Consider the following 21,639-nt stretch of genomic DNA (forward strand, 5'->3'; position numbering starts at 1 on the left):
GTTTTAACATTGCCGATTGAAGCTGACCACTGACTTTGAATCATTCCTCTTTGGCTCCAAAAATAACTACCTCAGTTTTGTCTTTGTTTAATTGAAGAAAGTTTTGGCACATCCAAATGTTGATTTGTATCCTCAGTATCCGTATTGGACCATAGTGATATGGTGATATGGTTTTGTAAATTTGTGTGTCGTCTGCATAATTGTGGTAACTTATTGGTGTTTTCCATAATCTGAGCCAGTGGGAGCATGTAGATGTTAAACAGAGGTCCCAGAATGGAGTCCCGGGGAACTCCACATGTCATATTTGTCCACTCTGATGTGTAGTTACCTACAGACACAAAGTAGTCCCTGTTCTTTAAGTAGGATTCAAACCAATTTAGTGCTGTGCCAGAAAGTCCAACCCAGTTTTCCAATCGGCCTAGTAATATGGTGTGGTCGACCGTGTTAAATGCAGCACTGAGATCCAGAGTAGCAAATACTAAGACTGAAATTTTGCCACTGTCTGCATTTAAGTGGATGTCATTGAAGACCTTAACAAGAGCAGTCTCAGTGCTGTGGTGTGGTCGAAAACCTGACTGGAAGGCATCAAAACAGTTGTTTAGTGACAAGAAGTTGTTAAGCTGTAGAAAACAGCTTTTTCAATGATTTTACTTACAAATGGCTGGTTTGATATGGGCCTGTAATTGCACTTTAGTGATGTGTCTAGATTGTTCTTTTTAAGAGTGGTTTGATGACTGCAGAACCTTTGGGAAGAGACCTGAGAGAAGAGACGTGTTTATGATTTGTAGAAGATCTGAGGCCAAATAATTTGAAATTTTTTTGAAAAAGCCTGTTGGCAGAATATCAAGGCAGCAGGAGGAGGATTTCAGATGTTGTATAATGTCCTCCAGGTTTTTATGGTTGATTGCACAAAATTGTGTCATGGCGTTTACGTGGACACGCGGATGACACACATCCTGTACCTGATATGGAGGCATGTCTAATTTCTGCATTTTGTCAGTGAAGGAGGCAAATTCATGGAAAGAGGTTCAGAGGCTACTGACACAGGAGGGTTTGTTAGCCTGTCGACAGTAGCAAATGAGGCACGCGCATTATTATTGTTTTTGACGATAATGTCAGAGAAGAAAGACCGCCTTGGCATTTCTCAGCTCCAAGCCATAAATGCGAAGTCTCTCCCTATAGATGCCATAGTGAACCTGGAGGTTTGTTTTTCGCCACCTGTGTTCAGTTTTTCAACGCTCTTATTTCTGTCCTTACCTGCGTGGCATTTCTCCATGGAGATCTTTTTGTAGACTTATTTAAAAATATATGTGTCTGCCTAAATCGGAGTGTCACAAAGATTCACCCAATTGCTCATTTCAGGTTTGCTGCTTGAAGCGAGACTAAATAGATAAGTTCTGTAATCTCTAAAGTTCAGAAGAATTAGAAGTTATCACATTGAATCTAACAGAATTCCTACAGTAAAGACAAATGGAATTGGAGCTGCTGGAGTCTTGAGCAACTACAAATTGCTGGTGTTACTCAACAGGTCAGGCTGCATCTGTGGAAGGAATGGACAGACGACATTTCAGGTCTGGATCCTTCAGAATCAAGGATTCTTCAGAACTCTTGAAGTTCCTGACAAAGTGAATGCAGGGAAGGTGTTTTTCTTGGCTGTGAATCTAGAACCAGCCTCAGAATAGTCTCAGAGTAAGGAGTAGCAGTTTAGGACTGAGATGAGGAGAAATTTCCTCGCTCTTTGGTGATGAACGCAGAATCCTCTACACTGGAGAGCAGTGGAGGCTCAGCTACCGAGTTCATTCAAAATGGAGACTGATATTCAAGGAATCAAGGGACATAGAGAAAGCAGAGAAAAATGACCCTTAAGCGGTGATCAGCCATGAACATGATGAATACGGCAGCTGGCTTGTACCGTGTGACCAACTAATTCTCCCGCATCTTATGTTATGTATAAAGTGCTTCGATCTACAACATAAATGCAGACCTTCCTTTTTAAGACCAAGATTACAGACAGTCCCCAGGGATGAGGCAGCCTCTGCTACCAGCTGCTTAACACATTCATAGTGCTGATTCAGTGACCCCCGACTATGGTGTTAATTGGCCATAGTTTACCAGTGTTTTTTCTTCTGATTTCACTTTTCCAGCTTCTGGTGTTAATTCAGATGCTGGAACCTTTACCCTGCCAATCTGTTCAATCCTAACCCCGACCACCAGTAGACACTGGAGAGTTTGCATTGGGGTTTCTGTGTATTATTTCTCCGTGACGCCTCGTGTCAATTCATTCAGACTGTACTGCTCCCCAGAGTAGCGTGCAGTCCCCAGATAATTCCAGGCTCTTGCATATTATAACGCGTGGGATGAGTAAATCAAGCCAGGGAGTCCTCTGCTGGTGGACCATCCTATGAATTGTATGGCACTGAAGCTTTCATTATGAACACTCAGCAGCAGGGCAATGTATGTAGCATCTGTTACTGAACTGTTGTCCATCATCGGACTCTCATATCCTGCTGCATGTATTCCGTCTCTGGTCTAATGCACTCATCACAAGACCACATCGAATTCTCAGGCTATTTTCAAATCTCCTGTAGCTTAATAACAAAAGTATTTTTCTTTTATACCCAGATTTCCTTCAGCAAAATTCAGAAGAGATATATTGTCAGCATGGAACAAGGCCCTTCAGCTCACTGAGCATGCTGACCATTAACTACTCATTTACACTGAAGATAGACACAAAAAGCTGGAGTAACTCAGCGGGACAGGCAAGATCTCTGGAGAGAAGGAATGGGTGATGTTTTGGGTCGAGACCCTTCTTCAGACTGAAGAAGGGTCTCGACCTGAAATGTCACCCATTCCTTCTCTCTGGAGATGCTGCCTGTCCTGCTCCCGCTGAGATACCTTATGGGCCTGTCCCACCAGCATGCGGCGAGCACGACCTAACGTGGTCGCTTGAGCCGTACGGCCTCGTGGGGCCGGTCCCACTTGGATCGCCAGAGCCGTATGGAGTTGTGCGGGGCTGGTCCCGACATCGCTCCAAATATTACAGAGAAATGACCATGTACAAGCTTAGGCCTTTATGAGAATGACAGAGCTGCTGGGGCACTTTCTGGAGAAATATTTTGTTTAAATGAGCCTTTGGGCTATGAATTTGCCTAATATAATTTGTCCAGAATATTATGCTCATTGGTCATTATTTTCTACCACCAATGATAGACAAATAAATTCTGCTCACAATATGATTATTTAATGGTGATACAGTATCTTGCCTTGCTCTCCTTCTCCAGAAAGCCCACATAAGTGATCATTATCCAAATGCTAAAGAAAACTGCAAAAAGCTGGAAAACCTGGTGAAACAAATTGCTGCAAAAACTCGACCAGGCAGCATCTGTGGAGAGAGTACAGGAATTTGCAGTTCAGGTCAACAGCTTTCAGTGAGAACTGTGCTAGGTTCAAGCAGTGGAGGATAGATAAAAACAAGCTGGCCTAAAAAAAACTTATGAAGATCATCAACCTGAGACATTCACCTTGATTCAGTCCTCACAGGCTACCTGTCCAATTGAGTATCCCAAGCATTCTCTGATTTTATTTATAGCAATTAATGTGCTTTTCAACATAGTAACTTTGCCCATGATCATCTCGTTCCTTGTTTTAATAAAGCCGCATTTGGATAGTATTTTGAGCAAACGTGAACCTCTTATCTGAGGATATATTTGGTATATGCAGGTGGCTATGAGAGGGTTATACAGAGGAGGTTAATGGGGGTCCAATTCATCCCAGGGATGATATTTGGTTAACACATATAAGACCCCTGAAACTCCCCTCTAGATGGCACTGGGGAACCTGTCACTCGCTGCCGCAGTTGGAAGGAATAAGGGGGAACCTCATTAGAAACTTACAAAATGAATAGTGAAATAGCCTGGATCGTTTTAATTGTGGCTGAGTCGGGGTGGATTATTTTGTTGATTTGTTTTACAAAATTTTGATTTATTCAAAAGGCCGCACTTAATGGCCTAGAAGGCAACATGTGGCCTTAAGGCCACAGGTTCTCCACCCCTGGACTAGGTACAGTCCAGATAGAACTAAACGCAACACGGTAATGGGTTATTTGATCAATCACTAATTTGCACTAATCCTGCATTTATCCTTCTTTCCCTACATTCTATTAACAGTCCCCAGATTATACCACTCGAGCGAAGTTCTTTAGAAGCATTAACCTGGCATGAATTGGGATGCAATTCACCAGCCACCTAGAAAGCCCACACAATGAGAGAATGTGCCCAAGTCAACTGGATATTTAAAGCAGTGGAGATTGCAACAGTGCTTGTCATTGTACTGCGCCTACTCGCCTACTCTAGGTGTTAAGTTCCATTTTGGTACTAGGTATAAAGATGTAGACTATTTTCTAAATGAGGAGAGAATTCAGAAATCAGAGGTACACAGGGACTTGGGAGTGCTGGTGCAGGATTCCCAAAAAGTTAATTTGCAAGTCGAATTGGTAGTAAGGCAGGCAAATGCAATTCTAGCATTTATTCAGGAAGGACTAAAATATAAAAACGGGAATATAACGCTGAGGCTTTGTAGCACAGGTGAGACCGCATTTGGAGTATTGTGAGCAGCTGTGAGCCTCTTATCTGAGGAAGGATCATATTAGACCATACATGAGGGAATGATCAAACCATTACGCATATGAACAATGGTGGCACTGGGCCTGTAGCTGGAGTTTGAAAAGGATAGGGGGAACCTCATTGAAACTCAGGATAGTGAAAGGCCTTCGGTTGTGGAGAAGATGTTTCCACTAGGCTAGAGTCTGGACCAGAGGCCACAGCCTCAGAATAAAAAAACATAAAAGAATATACCTTCAGAAAGGAGATGAGGAAGTTCTTTAGGCAGAGGGTGGTGAATATGTGCAATTCACTGCCATAGAAGGTTGTGGAGCCCAAGTCAATGGATATTTTTACAGTGGAGATTAATTAATGCTTGATTAGTACGCCTCAGGGATTATGGGGAGAAGGCATGAGAATGAGAGGTGCCAGAGTGTCTGGAGCTTAGATACAATTTGCAAGCAAAGATTGTGAATATCTGCAAACCCTGTCAATTAGGTACAAAATGCATAGAATGGATTGGATGGCTGCAAACCAGACATACACCTTGTAAATAATGTTGCAGAGTTTGACTTTGCCGAGTGTTGATTGGATGAGGTGTTGAACCTTGTCTGGGTTTTCTGTAAATTAGGGTAAATGTTACTAAGTTGGCTTCCTCTCGAAGTCCGTTTTGAATACAATGTATTGAGCTGTTGTATCATTGGGTTAGGGGAATACCTGGTATGTATGAGGTTAATAGATATTTGTAATTGGATGATTAAGAGACCACCCCCGTGTGGTTTGGCCCCTCGAGGTCCCGGGACATATAAAAGACCGCTATCATGAAGCCCAGCGTCGATCTTCTTGGAGAGCGCTTTGGACTGCGTGAACTTCTGCAGTGTCTCTATCTGAACGAGGCCTAGAGGGCTTGAACAGGCAGACACGAGGATCAAACCCGCAGTGGGATAGATACAGTAGTTGAACTGTGACGTGCTTTTGGTAAAATAAAGATTAGTTGTTTCAAGTGCGTGGTTAAGTGTTTTTACTGAAACTAGACTGGGGGGGGAAGCTTAGAAACGAGCAATTTACAATGAGAGGACCGTTCAATAGTCTGGGAAGGAACCGTACCTGAATTTCTGTGGAGGTTTGGAGATGAAACATTGGTGTGCTTTCCATACGGTTGGTCCAGGACAAATTGTTGATAATATTTATGCTTGGGAGCTTGAGGCTCTCGACCATCTCCACTTTAGCACCTTTAATATTGGCTCGAAGAGTGCACACAACCTCATTTCCTGAAGTCATTAACTAGTTCCTTCAAGGGCCTGTCCCACTTGGCGATTTTTTTATTGGCGACTGTCGGCATTACTGACTGACGTATCAGGTCACTGAAACACCGCATGTCAATACGCCATCACGCCGCGTCATGCCGTGGCGTGATGATGTATTGACACGCGGTGTTTCCTCAAGTGTTGCAACATTTTTGTCACCGCTGGATTTTGAAATGTTCAAAACCTTTCGGCAACTCTGATACGTCAGTCAATTGCGCCAGCAGTCGCCGGAAAAATCGTCAAGTGGGACAGGCCCTTCATCTTGCTGACATTGAGGGAGAGATTGTTGTCTTTACACCATGTTACTAAGCGCTCTGTCTCTCTTTGCTGTGTTCTGTGTAGTGTTGTTTGAGATCTGGCCCAAGATGGTGGTATCTGCAAACTTGTAAATGGAATTAGAGCAGAATTTGGTTTCCCAGTCATATAGTGGGGTAAGGGGCTGAGAACACAGCCTTGTATTGAGAAGTTTTGTAGTAGATGTGTTGTCAACTATTCTCACTGATTATGGATTATTGGTCAGAAAGTCGTGAATCCCACTAGATATTGAGTGCTGACCCCTAGGTTCAGGAGTTTGGGGATGAGTTTAGTTGGGATGATAGTGTTGAAGGTGGATCTACAGTTAATAAATAGCAGTCTGACATAAGTGACCTTGCTACCCACATGTTCCAGCGATAAAAATCCCTTTAAGGTTCATGCCCAATCGATATTATTTAATAAAGATTGATTCTAAATAAGAACATTGCTGACATATGAAGCTCCCACCTTTGGAGAGCAGAGACTGTTCAAACATAGGGATATGCATACGAGTGTCGGCCTTGCATGATCCTTTCTGATATGAAGATCATATCTCCTCTCATCCAGCCTTGTTGACCGACATTCTTTCCTCAATCCCTGTCTCTCTCACTCTCTTATTTTCAAACATCTCTCTCAATTACTCTGTCTCAGTCTTTCTCTTTCTATTTCTATTACATGCTCCATACTCCCTGAAGCTAATACTTCAATTTATATTTAATGCATTACCATTGTTGTATCTGATTAGATACACTTCCTGTCAATTTCCAATGATAAATTCTAATGTGCACATTTATAACTGTATAAGTAAATAAATCTTTCTTCTACTGCTACCAAAAGACTTATATAATCTATTTAGGGAACTTTTATGCCTTTCAGACAATGCACATCTCCTGTAAAAAAAGGAAAATCAGTGTTGTTTAAGAAATAAGAGTAAATAATCTCTGAACTGTAACATTCAAAGTAAATTTGGAAAGCTCTCAGGCATTCCTATGTATGTTCAGTACAAAAACAAAAGACTTAAGATTAAATTCCAACAGCACTTTCCAAACCCTAACCACCAAGGACAAAGACAGCAGGTATATGGGAGCACCACCAGCAGCAGTCTCTCACCATCCTGACTTGGAAATATATCGTCATTGGTCTAATTTCTGGAGCACAGTCCCCAAGGGCAGAGGTGGGAGTATCTTCACCATAAAAACGGCAGTGGTTCAAGAAAGTGGCTTGTTTCCACATATTAGGAATGGACAATAAACGGTGGCCACATTTGTGCATAACCCATAAAAAAACATCTAAAATGTTGCAAATGCACTAAAACAAAATTCAAATGAGTCATTGAGTGAAAGTATCCATCCCATGGTGCAAAACCTAATTCACCAATCATTCATTGTAACAACAATTAAATCTTCAGGTTATGATTCTACATGCTTTCTCAATATTTTCATCATTCCCTGTCTGAAGTGTCTACATCATGCAGGCTTCATTGTCCACAGACTGGAGTAATAAACTCTGCCAAATGGTGCAGAATCATTCAGAGACAAATTGTCACTGTCAAACTCGGATCTTAACAAGTCTGGGTTCTTGCTGCATGCTCTGGGAGATTGGCTGTTACGTAAAATTGTTGCGTCAAGCATGCATTTGCTGTCAGCCACACTTCACTTGATTTCTTTACACTTTCTATCATGCTTAATATAAGATGAGCGTTTGACAGCACTGGGCCTGTACTCGCTGGAGTTGAGAAGAATGAGGGGGGGGGACTTCATTGGAAAGTACAGGATAGTGAAAGGCTTGGATAGAGTGGATGTGGAGAGGATGTCACCACAAGTGGGAGAGTCTAGGACTAGAGGCCATTGGCTCAGAATTAAAGGACGTTCTTTTAGGAAGGAGATGAGGAGGAATTTATTTTGTCAGAAGGTGTTGAATCCGAAAAGTTTGCTACAGAAGGCTGTGGAGGCAAAGTCAGTGGATATATTTAAGGCAGGGATAGATAGATTCTTGATTGGTACGGGTGTCCGAGGTTATGGGGAGACTGTAGGAGAATGGGGTTAGGGTGGAGAGATAGATTAGCCATGATTGAATAGCAGGGTAGAATTAATGGGCCGAATGGCCTAATTCTGCTACTATCACATGATCTTATGATGCTTGTGAGACAGAAATTTATTACGATCAGTTCTTTGGTCTCCTCTGGAGTTAACTGGAGATTCCTCCATCTCTACCCAGCCTTGTTGCTTTTTATAGAGACCTCATTGGGCTGACAACACAAAATAAAACGATTAACTTCTCTTGGGCTATTTTGTGGTGCTTTTCTGTTGTTGAGGCTGGTAGACATAAAATGCTGAAGTAAATCAACGGGACAGGCAGCATCTCTGGAGAGAAGGAACAGGTGACGTTTCGGGTCGAGACCCTCTTTCAGACTTTGTTGTTGTTGAGGCTGGTTCTAAGTATTTTGCCTTGATACTTGTTTTGTATTTGGAATGAGGAGAAAAGGCAATCTTGTTAATGTCCTTATTTAACAACGTTTGCTTGGGGTCCAAAATGGACATATAATCCTATTAGCAGAATAATTTACTGCACATTCCAGGCTGCACAGCTCAAATCTTTACATTATCACCCACATTTAGTATAAATATAGAAAATGGCACGGATGACAGATGTAAGGAACTCCCGACTTCCAGACTCTACTGAGTGAGTTTGAACAAAAGAATCATGGGGATTGTAGTTTTTAACTCCAACCAGTGATGTGACAATACCCACATGTCCAATGATAAAATGGTGCAAAATAAGCGTGGATTATTATAGCAAAGCTCCAGCTTGGCAAGAATTCTTCTTGGCTGGAGTTCATAAACTGTTAAGCATTTACATTGCAATACGTCACCCAAAGCTTCCATTCAAATTATAACGCCCCGGGTTCAGGCATAAGAACAAAAGGCCACCTCTGTATTCGCAAAGGTCGAATATAAAAAAGAGTGAGGAGAGATTTAATGAGAAGAATTTGTGACGTTTGAATTTTGAAAAATGTTTGACAAGGAACAATGTGAGCATTAGGTTACACAAAAAAGCTGGAGAAACTCAGCGGGTGCAGCAGCATCTAAGGAGCGAAGGAAATAGGCAACGTTTCGGGCCGAAACCCTTCTTCAGACCATTAGGTTAAAAGGTAGTGGCACTTGTGATTAACGCTAATATAACTGCATAAGTAAGATGAATATGAAAGTCACAAGGACCAGGAAAATGTGGTAGAAGGAGCATTGGGGGAGATTTGTGTTAAGGCTAGAACCACGGAATAGCAGATGCTGGAATCTTGGGTAAAACACAGTACTGGGGGGGGACACAGTGGATCAGGCAGCATCTGTGGAGGGAATGGACAGGTGACACTTTGGGTTGGGACCCTTCTTCAGAAGGATCTTCAGACTGACAAGGCTATCCATTGCCTCTGTAGATGCTGCCTGACCCATTGAGTTGCTCCAGCACTAATGGGGCTTTTTCACACGGCGACTTGACGCAAGATGTGACCAGAGTGAAGTGGTCGTGGTCTAGCACGATATCATACGATATAACGGGGGGGGGGTAGATAAAGAGTTCCCATGGTACTCGGCATTTCTGTTATTTGTGCGAGTGACTTGTCCGTCTCCCGAGCTTTCCCGTTAAATCTTGAATGAGCATTGTAAACTGTCAAGTGCAATTAATCATCACGTGGCACAAATGATGTCACTTTTTTCTTTCACACACTGTAAATATCCTCCCTTAGAGACATGATTACAACCTCAAACACAGAGGGTGTAAAAGCTGTGCGACTTTTTTACTTTGCAGCTGCAGGGCACAGACAGACTTATAAGAGAAGTTTAAGTTAACTGCAAAAACAGCACTTTTACATCTATAGCATTGTATGTTTTTAAATCTTGGATAACATTAAATGGTTCTCCTGTTGATGAACTGATATATCGTTATATATACTCACATGAGCACCCGGGATACTCGGCAGCCTTCGTCTCCAGCAGGTTCCATTTTCTCTCCCTGTTTCTATAATCCTCTTTGGATTTATCGTAGAGAATCTCATTAAATTGGTACAATTCTACAAGTTCCCCCTCTTGTTCCCTGGAGAAGTTATATGGCCTTACCTTCTGCCATCTTCCCTTTACATAAGCGTCTGTAGAGGCTATTCCTACAACGGCTACTGGGGAGGCAATCTGAAATCCACCTTGCTCACCCTCTCCCTGCTCCAAGGAGCCCACAGGCAGTGTTATCTCTGGCATCTCCTGTTGCCTCTCCACCTGTCTCTCTTGCTGCATCTCCTCCTCATTCTCCTGCATGGCAAAAACCTTTCTGACACGCTTTACCCCCTTTCTTTGAGCTTTTCTGGGAGCCATCTCTGCGTGTTCCTGTTAAAAAGATTCTCCAACAATGACAATGAGGTGGGACGTCCTCGATGGACACATGTTCCATTGGCGACATTGAGAACACCTTTTTTACTCACCTTCTGTCCCCTCTGTCCAGCTTCCGGGGTTTACCGTTCGCAGGAGTTCCCACAAGAGTTACTACGGATAAAATAAATTAGCAAGAGTTACTACGGATATCGCACTGGCCACTATGTGCATAAAATGTTGCAATGCTCAACCACAAGTGTACAAGTCGCTCTTGGAGAAATTCAACCTTGCTTGAATTTTCTCCCAAGTACCCAAGTTACACGATTACCTGCCGTTAGCGCCATGGTGGTCCACGGTAGTCCACGAATGCCGTAGTGTTATCGCACAAGGTTCCCACGATGTTAAACTCTGGTTACCTCTTGCGTCAAGTCGCCCCGTGAAAAAGGGGTTTAAGAAGTGGAAGAGAAACACCAAGATTTTGTTTTGTACTGACTAAACCTGTGGCAAAATATGAAGATTTGAAGGAAGGTAGAGTTAGGCTAGAGAGATGGGTTGGATAGGCAACTGAAGAAATATTTGATCCTGAGATGGAGGAATGGGAAAATAAACCACATGTTTCTCTCTCCACTGGTGCTGCCTAACTTGCTGTGGATTTTCAGCATTTTCTGCCAGTATAAATATATTTAGTACTCGTGGATGTACTTTAGGGCAAAAGGTTGCATCAAAATGCTGATTTTGTTGACTTTGTGCAGTTGTTTCTCACATTCGCATTGCCATCGTTCCTGAGACTATAGTAACAAAGTCAGTGGCTCCATTAATGCTGAGAGCCGTGCAGACTGTGTCTGCTGCTTGTTCCTGTTTGACTTTCCCTCATTCCAGTACTACTCTAAGAGCAATTATCTTCAAATGCCCACAGCGGTGATCTCAGAAACATTCCCTCCTGCTCCAGCAGTTGCCTCCTGGGTACAGCTGACTGATCTACCAGCTTGTGCCATCCAACAGCATTCCAGATAGCTGAGCTGCCACACCTGGAAGTGAAGGTTGGATGCTAAATCCCAAAGAGATATATTTTAACAATGGAGACATTGGTTGTGGATGTCCTGGGAAATCTCCAAACAACAGTACAACACAGATGCTCTCAGAATTTCCTGGGCAGTGTCTGATGTCTCAAAAATCCAGCTGAATGTGGAGCCTCTGAGGACTTTTGGGTCAGTGTGTATTAGCACTGCAATTGAAGGGGTATTTCCATAGCTGTGTAGGATCACCTTGGAGTTTGGAGAGACAGATGTTCTGACAGGTGCTGTCTGTCTGTACGGAGTTTCTACGTTCTCCCGTGACCTGCGTGGATTTTCTCCAAGATCTCGGTTTCGTCCCACACCACAAAGACGTACAGGTTTGTAGGTTAATTGGCTTGGTAAATGGAAAGTAAATTGTCCCTAGTGGGTGTAGGATGGTGTTAATTTATGAGGATCGCTGGTCGGCATGGACCCGGTGGGCCGAAGGGCCTGTTTCCGAGCTGTATCTCTAAACTAAAACTAAAGTAAACTAAAACCACATACTTTGGCAAAATTGAGTTGCTCATAGCCTGAGGAATGAAGTTGAACCTGGGATATAGAATGTCTCCAGGCATTTCTTACTCAGTCTAAGATGCTTTGTTGTATTCTATAATTTGTGTATCAACTAAAGCTGTCAGAACGAGTGGTGAAGTTTTTGAATTTGAGTATGTGTTCTGACAAGGTCCCACATTGCAGATTGGGAACCAGGTGAGAGCAGCTAACTGGATCCAAAATAGTCTCGGTGGCAGGAAGCAAAGGTTAATGGTTGATGAGGGTTTTTTGTGACTGGAAGGTTATTAGCAGTGAGACTACGCAGGACTCTGCATTTGGCCCCTTGCCTTTTTAATAAATATTAATGATTTAGAGGCAAATGTAACTGCCAGGTGATATAAATAATGGCCATGGGGTTGACTGGGTGAGAGGAAGGTTGTACACTGCAGGAAGGTGATATGAAATATTAATAACATTAGTTAGGCCACAGCTGGAGTCCTGTGTGCAGTTGTAGTCTCCACACCTCAGGAAAGATGTGATGCAACTGCAGGCTATGTTCAGTTATGAGGAGAGACTGATGGACTGGGTTTGTTTTCCAGGGAGGAGAGGAAGCCGAGGGACTCCTGATGCAAGTACACGGGACCTGATGTGATCCTGAAGAGAGTGGATAAAATTATGAGATAGTGAAAGGGTTGATAGTCGGATATTTTTCCTTGTAGCAGTGATGTCTTGAGGCATAAACTTAAGGTGAGGTGTAGAAGGTTTAGAGGATTCCGTGAGAGTGAATTTTATTCTGTATCTTAAACTTTTGGGAGGTAATCTGAGATGTCTGTGAAGAGTAAAGGGCCTGTCCCACTTGGCCGTCATTTATGAGACAGGCTGGTAGAGACTGATGCGCGATGGTTGCGCGCGTCATCATGCGTCCGCACAGCTGTCTGGAGCGCGTGACGTCATTTGAAGATGGACACAAAATGCTGGAGTAACTCAGTGGGACTGGCAGCATCTCTGGAGAGAAGGAATAGATGATGTTTCGGGTCGAGATACTTCTTCAGTCTTCTCCAGTGAGGAGTGAGGAGCAGAGAGACCAATAACAAAACAAATGCCATCCCTTTAATTGTCTAATCCTTCCCAAGCCATTTTATCACAGTCCCACACTTTGACTGAATTCACTTTCCCCCCCAATACTAATGGAAGGTCATTAACCTGATGCATGGACTCTGCAAATGCCCATAGTGTTCCAGTGAAATTTAAGATGGTTCATTTTGCAAAACTGATTATGTGAAGGAAAATGCACGTTTTTTTAATCCGCAGAAGACATCACTCACAAAGAAGCGTGATCACTGTTGAAGTAAGTGAGGCACTGAAACAAACCACCCGAGTAACTAGCTTTGTTGGTGGTGGGACGCCCCTTGTTATGGTTTAGAGTCATACAGCACGGAAACAGGCCCTTCAGCCCAGCTCGTCCATGCCAACCAAGATGCTCCATCCAAGTTAATCCCATTTGCCTGCATTTGGTCCATTTGCCTCTAAACCTTTCCTATCCACATACCTGTCGAAATGTCTTCCACAACCAAAACCAACAACTTCGTGTTCACTAGCATTACAATAGGAATGAAGACAAAGGCAAACTGTGAGGAGGGGGGAAAGGGGAAATACCTTGATCAGTTCTGATATAAATATGACGTGAACTCTAAAATTATTTCTCACTGATGAGAGAGCAAATCATTTTAACTATTTCAGTAATCAGCATGGAAACACTCCAGGAAACACAATCACTATGTTTAAGGGACATTTAGACAAACACTTATGTAGGCGCAAAAGGATATGACCCTCTTGCAGGTAATTGGAATTGCGTAGATGGGTAAAAACATTGGCATGGACATAGTGGGCCGTTTCTTGCTGTACCACACCATAACTCTACTTGGTGTGTAGCCAAACTGTGTTGTCAATTCAAATGATCATCAACTGTATTTAGTATAATCATTTGATAAAGTTCAGACACGCTAACATAATTTGAAAGGTGAGAGACTGCAAAACATTTTAACGGAACCATTGTGATTCAGAACTCTGACAATATCTTGTGACTTTTCACAGTAATATTGCCATGGCATTTGTCCTACTTTTCAGGCAGGTCGCTGCTTTAGGCCGAGGTCTCTCCAGGTACTGAAATGAGAAAGTGGACAATCTCTGGCATAGCAAAGGCACAGAGACTGGGGGTTTCCTGGATTATTCGCCCTGGATCTTGCTGGGTTGATGGATCTAAGACGGGCTTTGAGCCACACCTCTATCAGGAAACAAAAGGCTTGCATTTATAATTACAATCCCATGATTACAGCTGACAAAGTTCTTTTGAAATGCGATCCGTGTGGTAAAGTGGGGAATGCCACAGCTAGCTGTATCACGGGAAGTTCAAGAAGAGTCTGTAAATGCAGAATTCTGATGACCAAGTACATTACATCCTCTCATAACAGAGAGTTGGCAATCTGAAAAAAACATCCATATCGCTATCTCCCATATCTAGAAACATTAACAACATTTGTTGTTGATGTCACAATTTGTGTTTATTTCATTATCTTTCCTCGCGTAATTCCAAAAGAGCGGATTATTATTCCCTATCAATCTTTTTACATTTGGTAATTTGTAAATTCCGTAAAGATGAATATCGTTACCTGAACAGCCGTAATGTGGGGATATACTGTAACTTTAGTGCTGCTGATTTGGCTCCCATGTCATTCTTTGAAACTGTGCCATAGGATTCCTCACATCCATCCAAAAACAGAGGGAGCCTATGATTAACGTTTGCGCACAGCTCAGTGCTGCATGGGAGAGACGGACAAGATGTTTGGACCCAATCTTTGAAGTGGAATGCACAACCTTCTGAATATTGAAGGGATCACAAAAGAATTAAAAAAAAATAATAATATCGGAAATACAGCAGCTAATTCATGCACAGAAAACTCAGAAAAAGGCATGGTTGAGCAAAGTTGAATATTTATCAAAATATGGGATTTTGATTTCCACTTAAGAAAGCATTCACGGAGCAGTCTGCACCAGCGCATTGGATCAACACACATTTTGTCCTGCTTTTGCTTCAAATCATTTCCTATCTTCTCTCCAACAAAAAAAATTGTGACCAACAATTTAATTCACTCCGCACTTAAAACTATAAGGCAGTTTGGGGGTGAAGGGGTTGGGTTGAGTCATGGAAGGCTATGGACCAATTGTGTATATATATATATATATATATATATATATATATGTGTGACTGGTGTAGCTGCTCAATGGCTGGCATGGACATGGTGGACCAACTGGCTTGCTTCTGTGCTGTGTGACTCTGTTCCAATATCCTATGAGTAAAGGAAATGGTGCATCCAGATCTCCCCATTTGGATCTTTTTACTTCCACAATTAGTGATGGTGTCTGCAGACCTTTCAGCCCTCTGAGCCCATGATGACCCATTTACACTAATCATTTCATTTATTTGCCTCACATTCCCATCAACTTCCCCCAGATTCTACCACTCGCCTATACATGAGGAGCAATTTACAGTAGCCAATTAATCTCCTAGCCGACGTGTCTTTGAGATGAGTCAAGAAACCAGAGCACCCGGAGGAAACTCAAATGTTTGGTCACGTGGAAAACGTGCAAATTCCGCACAGGCAGCACCTAAAGTCATAAGTGAATCTGAGTTGCTTGTAAGGGAGCAGTTCTGCTTGCTGCATCATTTTGTAACGAGCCCAGTGCAGCACAGTGCACTAGCAGAGAAAGTGGGAGAAACTGGAAGAGTGGCCAGCATTTAGATCTTTGCGACATTTTAAATTACTGGGATTAGGAGTGAAAGTTGTAACTTCTAATTTCCACTGCCTTGTGTCCATGCTTGACAAAGAACATTGAGAAAAACAACATCTCTTCTATGTGAAATGTATTCAATTCTTAATGCTCTAGGTATTCAACTTCTATAGAATTTTTGCCCTGTAGTAATTCAGAAACTGTACGGTTGTACAGTATGTATAGAACTGGTGCAGCACTCTGATAATTACAGCTCCACAAATAGTCCCATCTCAGGATGCTTTCTGAGACTCTTTTCCATGAATCGATTATTCTTTGACATGAAAAAACAGTTATCAATATCAAAATTATTTATAGCGTGGAGCCGTATCATAATTCCACTTCGAATAGTACTTTTACTTACACAGTATAGTTAAATATTGCATTTTGGCGGATGAGACGAGAGTCTATTGTTCAAACGAGTTTATTAACAAAACAAGTAAACTGACAAAGTGTCTCAACACTAACATAAACAGATTGAGCCACAACGGTGGTCCAGAGCGACTGAAAGGGCATCGCACATAAAGCACGCGAAACACAAACCCTCCCCAGAGCCACATGTCCGAGGCACCCGACCGCATGGTTCGACTACCTGCGAGCACCAGCAGGTGCCGCTACAGCTTAAAATCTCTAAGATCACTGCTGGGATGGCTCCTGTCAAGGCCAAAGCCAGTTTAGTAGCAACTCATTTTACTGAATTAATTGTGATTTTCTCCATCCCTTTAACTGGCATTACTAATCTGTTGCACAAATCATTGTATTGCTCTCCGTTGTATGAAATCTTGAACAGTACTTTCTTTTGAAAAAAGACTCTGATGAGAATGATTAGAAGGCAGATTGATTAAAAAAGCCATTTCCTCAACAGGAATCCACAAAGATGCTGATTAGATCAGTTTGCTCAGTGCAATGGCCAAGCAAGGAATTGTTCTGGAGAATAATTGCTGCTCAAAATAGTTACTTAACAATGTTCAACAACAGTAAAGTTGTTGCAGTTTGTGGTTCATATCAACGATTTGTATCAGAATGTAGAAGGCATGATTATTAAGTTTGCAGATTACTCAAAAGTGGTTTGTATTGTAGCTAGCGCAAATGGCTATCAAAAATAACAGCAGGAACACTATATGACCACTAGCCCAACTTGATCAGTTGGGCTAGTGGTCTGACCAATGGTTAATTAAGTTTAACGCGGATAAATGTGAGGTGCAGCATTTCGTGAAGTCAAACCAGTGCAGGAACGTCACATTGAATGGCTGGGCCCCGGGGAGTGTTGTAGAGCAGAGGTATCTAGGAGTGCAGGTACATAGTTCCTTGAAAATGGCATCACAGGTTTTTGGTACATTAGCCTTCATCAGAGTATTGAGTATAGAGGTTGGAATGTTAAGGGCCTGTCCCACTGGGCATCATTTGCGCTTCATTTACGCGACATCATTTACACGTCACGACGCACAACGTAGGCGCCTAGGATTTTGGGATTCACAAAATCTTCGCTTGCCTCCTGCGTGACGCCCAAATGTCGCCCACGTGGGACAGGCCCTTTATGTTACAGTTGTACAAGATATTGGTGAGTCTGCATTTGAACTATTGTGTTCAGTTTTGGTCACCTTGCTTTATGAAGTTAAGCTGGAAAGAGTGCAGAGAAGATATACAAGGATGTTGCCAGCACTTGAGGTCCTGAGTTATAGAGAGAGGCTGGGCAGGCTATGAATGTATTCCTTGGCACACAGGAGACTGAGGGGTGACCTATTAGAGCTGTACAAGATCAGGAAGGGAATAGTTAGAGGGAATATGTTTAAGAAGGAACTGCAGATGCTGGAAAATCGAAGGTACACAAGAATGCTGGAGAAACTCAGCGGGTGCAGCAGCATCTATGGAGCGAAGGAAATAGGCAACGTTTCGTGCCGAAACCCTTCTTCAGACTGATGGGGGGTGGCGGGGAGAAGAAAGGAAAAAGGAGGAGAAGGGCCCGAGGGCTGCGGGATGGGAGGAGACAGCCCAAGTGCTGAGGAAGGAGAGGAGACAGCAAGGACTAACAAAATTGGGAGAATTCAATGTTCATGCCCGCAGGATGCTGACTCCCCAAGCGGAATACGAGGCGCTGTTCCTCCAATTTCCGGTGTTGCTCGCTCTGGCCATGGAGGAGACCCAGGACAAAGAGGTCGGATGGGGAATGGGAGGGGGAGTTGAAGGGCTGAGCCACCGGGAGGTCAGGTTGGTTATTGCGAACCGAACTGAGGTGTTCGGCGAAACGATGTAGCTGACATCTAGGGCAGCGGATGCAATAGATGAGGTTGGAGGAGATGCAGGTGAACCCCTGTCGCACCTGGACTGCTTGGGTCCTTGAATGGAGTCGAGGGGGGGAGGTAAAGGGACAAGTGTTGCATCTCTTGCGGTTTCAACGGAAAGAGCCCGGGGAGGGGGTGGTACGGGAGGGAAGGGAAGAATTGACAAGGGAGTTACGGAGGGAGCGGTCTTTGCGGATGGCAGACATGGGAGATGGGAAGATGTGGCGAGTGGTGGGGTCACGTTGGAGGTGGCGAAACCGACGGAGGATTACTTGTTGTATATGACGGCTGGTGGGGTGAAAGGTGAGGACTAGGGGGGGACTCTGCCCTTGTTGCGAGTGGGGGATGGGGAGAGAGAGCAGTGTTGCAGGGTATGGAAGAGACCCTGGTGAGAGCCTCATCTATGGTGGAGGAGGGGAACCCCCATTCCCTGAAGAATGAGGGAATATACTGTGTCTTTCCCCAATAGTAGGGGAATCAAGAAACATAGGTTTAGGGTGAGAGGGGAAAGAGTTTAATAGGAACCTGAGGAGCAACTTTTTCCACGGTTACAATAAAAAGCGATCTTTGTGTATTTTCCAACTTAATCGATTTAAGGACGTTTATAAATAGGAGCCGTTCGTTACCCGGGGATTGTTTGTAGCTTCCTCCACCGCCCTATCTGTGCATTTCAGATTCCAACCACTCAATTGAAAGAAATTCCTCCACAGGTACCTTATAAATCTTCCCCAAGTCCTTACCCTGAACTTCCTCTGGGGGAATGTTTCTCATTATTCACCCCATCATTTAGTATACCTCTCAGTCTGCTTGCTCCAAGGAGAACAAACCTATCCGTTGCAGCTTCTCTTCATAACTTCATCCCAGACAACATCCTGGTGAATGTTCTCTTTACCCCCCTCCAGTGCAATCACATCCTTCCTGTGGTGTGGTGAGCAGAATTATGCACAGCACTCCAGCTACGGCCTAACCGATGTTGTTAATGTTTCATAACGTCTTCCCGCAGTGCACAACTTTCCACTCACCCAGGCAAGCATGTGATTATTATTTCTATCATCTGGCAGCTACATTTACTGCTCGGTCATTAATATTGTGCACAGCATCTACAGAGTGGATCTCAGTCTCACTGCCTTCCCTCCCTTTGTTTTCAGTCTACGACCAGGTCTGCCTTTTGCTGGCGACCATGATTGCCAAACATCAACCACCCCTGATGAAAAAGCACAGCCAGACTGACCTGGTGAGCCGGCTGAAGTCTCGGAAGGTCCTCGGCGTGGGCGGAGAAGATGATGATGGAGAGATTCACAGGTCCAAGGTAAGGGTTTTTGCACTCTTTCCTAAGACCTGTAGATGGCATTTCTCACATGGGACAAGTTTGTGCACCCTCTCCAGGATTTATTAACACACAATGCATGGCGCCCAGGATTAAACAAGTTGCACACTGTGGCCTTCCCAATGTTTTACAAAGGTTCAGCATATGTTTTGAATTTTACATATTTGGTCCCAATTTCAAAGCCCGTATATCACAAACACTTTCCTAACAACCTTATGAACTGGACCTGACACCTCCAAAGATTTGTGAACAGAACTCCTTAAAACTCCCTTAAAATTAGTAACTTTGCTTTGCAGTTTCCTAGAGATTCATCCATGTCGATAGAGTTAAAGACACAATTAAATAGCAGCTGTAGGTCCCACTTCTGAAATTCATTGACACGTCGCTGCCATTTTGAAGTGAACATAATGTGATTTCCTAGATAGACACAAAAAGGAGTAACTCAGCGGGACAGGCAGCATCTCTGGAAAGAAGGAATCGGTGATGTTTCGGGTCGAGTCCCTAGCATGGTGTTTTGAGCATCTGTGTCCAAATTGCTTCTGCCAATGGGCATCACTCCGTAATGTGCAGCATTTAATTGCAAGGACTTCATGTCCATACATTTTATCAGTCTAAGGCTTCTTAAACCCGATCACATTATTCACTGCTTGTATGTTTCCCTATCCAAAATTGTTATCATTTGTACAGAACAAGGAATGCAATTGTCTGAAGGACAACCATTGGGTTTGATAACTTTACAAACCCCATTAGAGATTGGAACATTAGTTCCCCTCTACTCACTTCCTTCTATTTTTTTGTTCCTTCAAAGCCACATTATAAAACCCCATTTGAAAGTCCTGTTGAACATAGTAAATTCCTTTGGTCAACCTTCCACTACACACACGCACACACGCACACACACACACACACACACACACACAGACACACACAGACACACACACATACACAGCGATAAAAAGGAAGGTTGGTGATGTAATTAAGATGGCTAAAGCACAGTGTATGGTAAGTCCTTTAAAAGAGGGGGAGAGGGGAAGGGATGGAGACAACTTTTAAGAAACCAGGCATACATGGCTGTGAAGTTCGGCGGATATTTAACATTACCAGTCGGTTATCCTTGGTTCTGAAGACTACTGCTTACGTTTTTTTCCACCAATGAGCCAATGAAATTCACCGATCAGCATTGGCTACAACCTGTGAGAACCTTTGAGACCCTTCGACCTCCTGGCAACCCACTAGGACCTCCTGGTGACCCACCTACGGCACGAGCATTCTCGCTACACTCCATAGCGGCTTCATTCTAGGTGACCATAATGAGGCCGCAACTAGTTCCCAGAATGTGGGAACTCCTCGCGACCATGAAGGCGACTCCCCGGCAACCACCCGCGAACATGTGGCGACTGCACAGCCTCCTGCAGTCGCCTAATAAGTCGCCTACGTGGGACAGGCCCATAATCCCATTTTACTCTCCGCACATTCCCATCAATTCCCCCGCAGATTCCACCACTCACAAATAAATTAAGGACAATTAACAGTGGCCAATTAACCTACCAACCTGCATGTCTTTAGGATGTGGGAGGAAACCAGAGCACCTGGGGGAAGCCCACACAGTCACACGGAGAACATGTAAACTCCACACAAGCAGCACCAGAGGTCAGCATGGAACACAAGTCATTGAAGCTGAGAGTTGGCAACTGTACTGGTTGCCCTCCCGTTCCCCACACTATGGCGGGCATTCCCCACAAACTAGGAAAAACTGCATAACTTTGGCATCTCTTATTTAGCACCTTATTATTTTTAGATGATGTGATATCTCACCCCAACTCTCTCCTTCCTCCGCACTGCACCACTATCTCCTTCTACTCTGTGAACATGGATATAGAAATCCTCCCTTGCTCTCTCTACACAGATTCGCTTTCTTGTCTTTGATTAACCCCACTGGCCCTTTGCATATCTTTGTTCTTTGTATGTGTTCTGAAAATAATTTTGCATTCTCTTTCATGCACATGCTATTCTTTTCTCTTTGCACACTGATTTATATTTTCCCCGCAGTGCCTGTCCTCTGCCTGCTGTTCGGTTGGACTATTTAGTCCTTTCTAGT

At 43.4% G+C, this 21,639-nt stretch overlaps 1 protein-coding gene across 1 annotated transcript in view; it reads left to right on the forward strand.

Annotated features, from left to right (window-relative positions):
* The window catches only part of tp53i11b (tumor protein p53 inducible protein 11b), a 99,146-nt gene that overhangs the window by 34,506 nt on the left and 43,001 nt on the right, over window positions 1-21,639 (forward strand). Inside the window, exon 2 of the mRNA XM_055649772.1 lies at window positions 19,363-19,523. Within this exon, the coding sequence (XP_055505747.1) occupies window positions 19,395-19,523 (129 nt within the window). The 5' untranslated portion in view covers window positions 19,363-19,394. The remainder of the gene's footprint in view (window positions 1-19,362; window positions 19,524-21,639) is intronic.

The sequence above is a fragment of the Leucoraja erinacea genome, chromosome 18 (assembly GCF_028641065.1).
Source record: "Leucoraja erinacea ecotype New England chromosome 18, Leri_hhj_1, whole genome shotgun sequence".
Lineage (NCBI taxonomy): Eukaryota > Metazoa > Chordata > Chondrichthyes > Rajiformes > Rajidae > Leucoraja > Leucoraja erinaceus.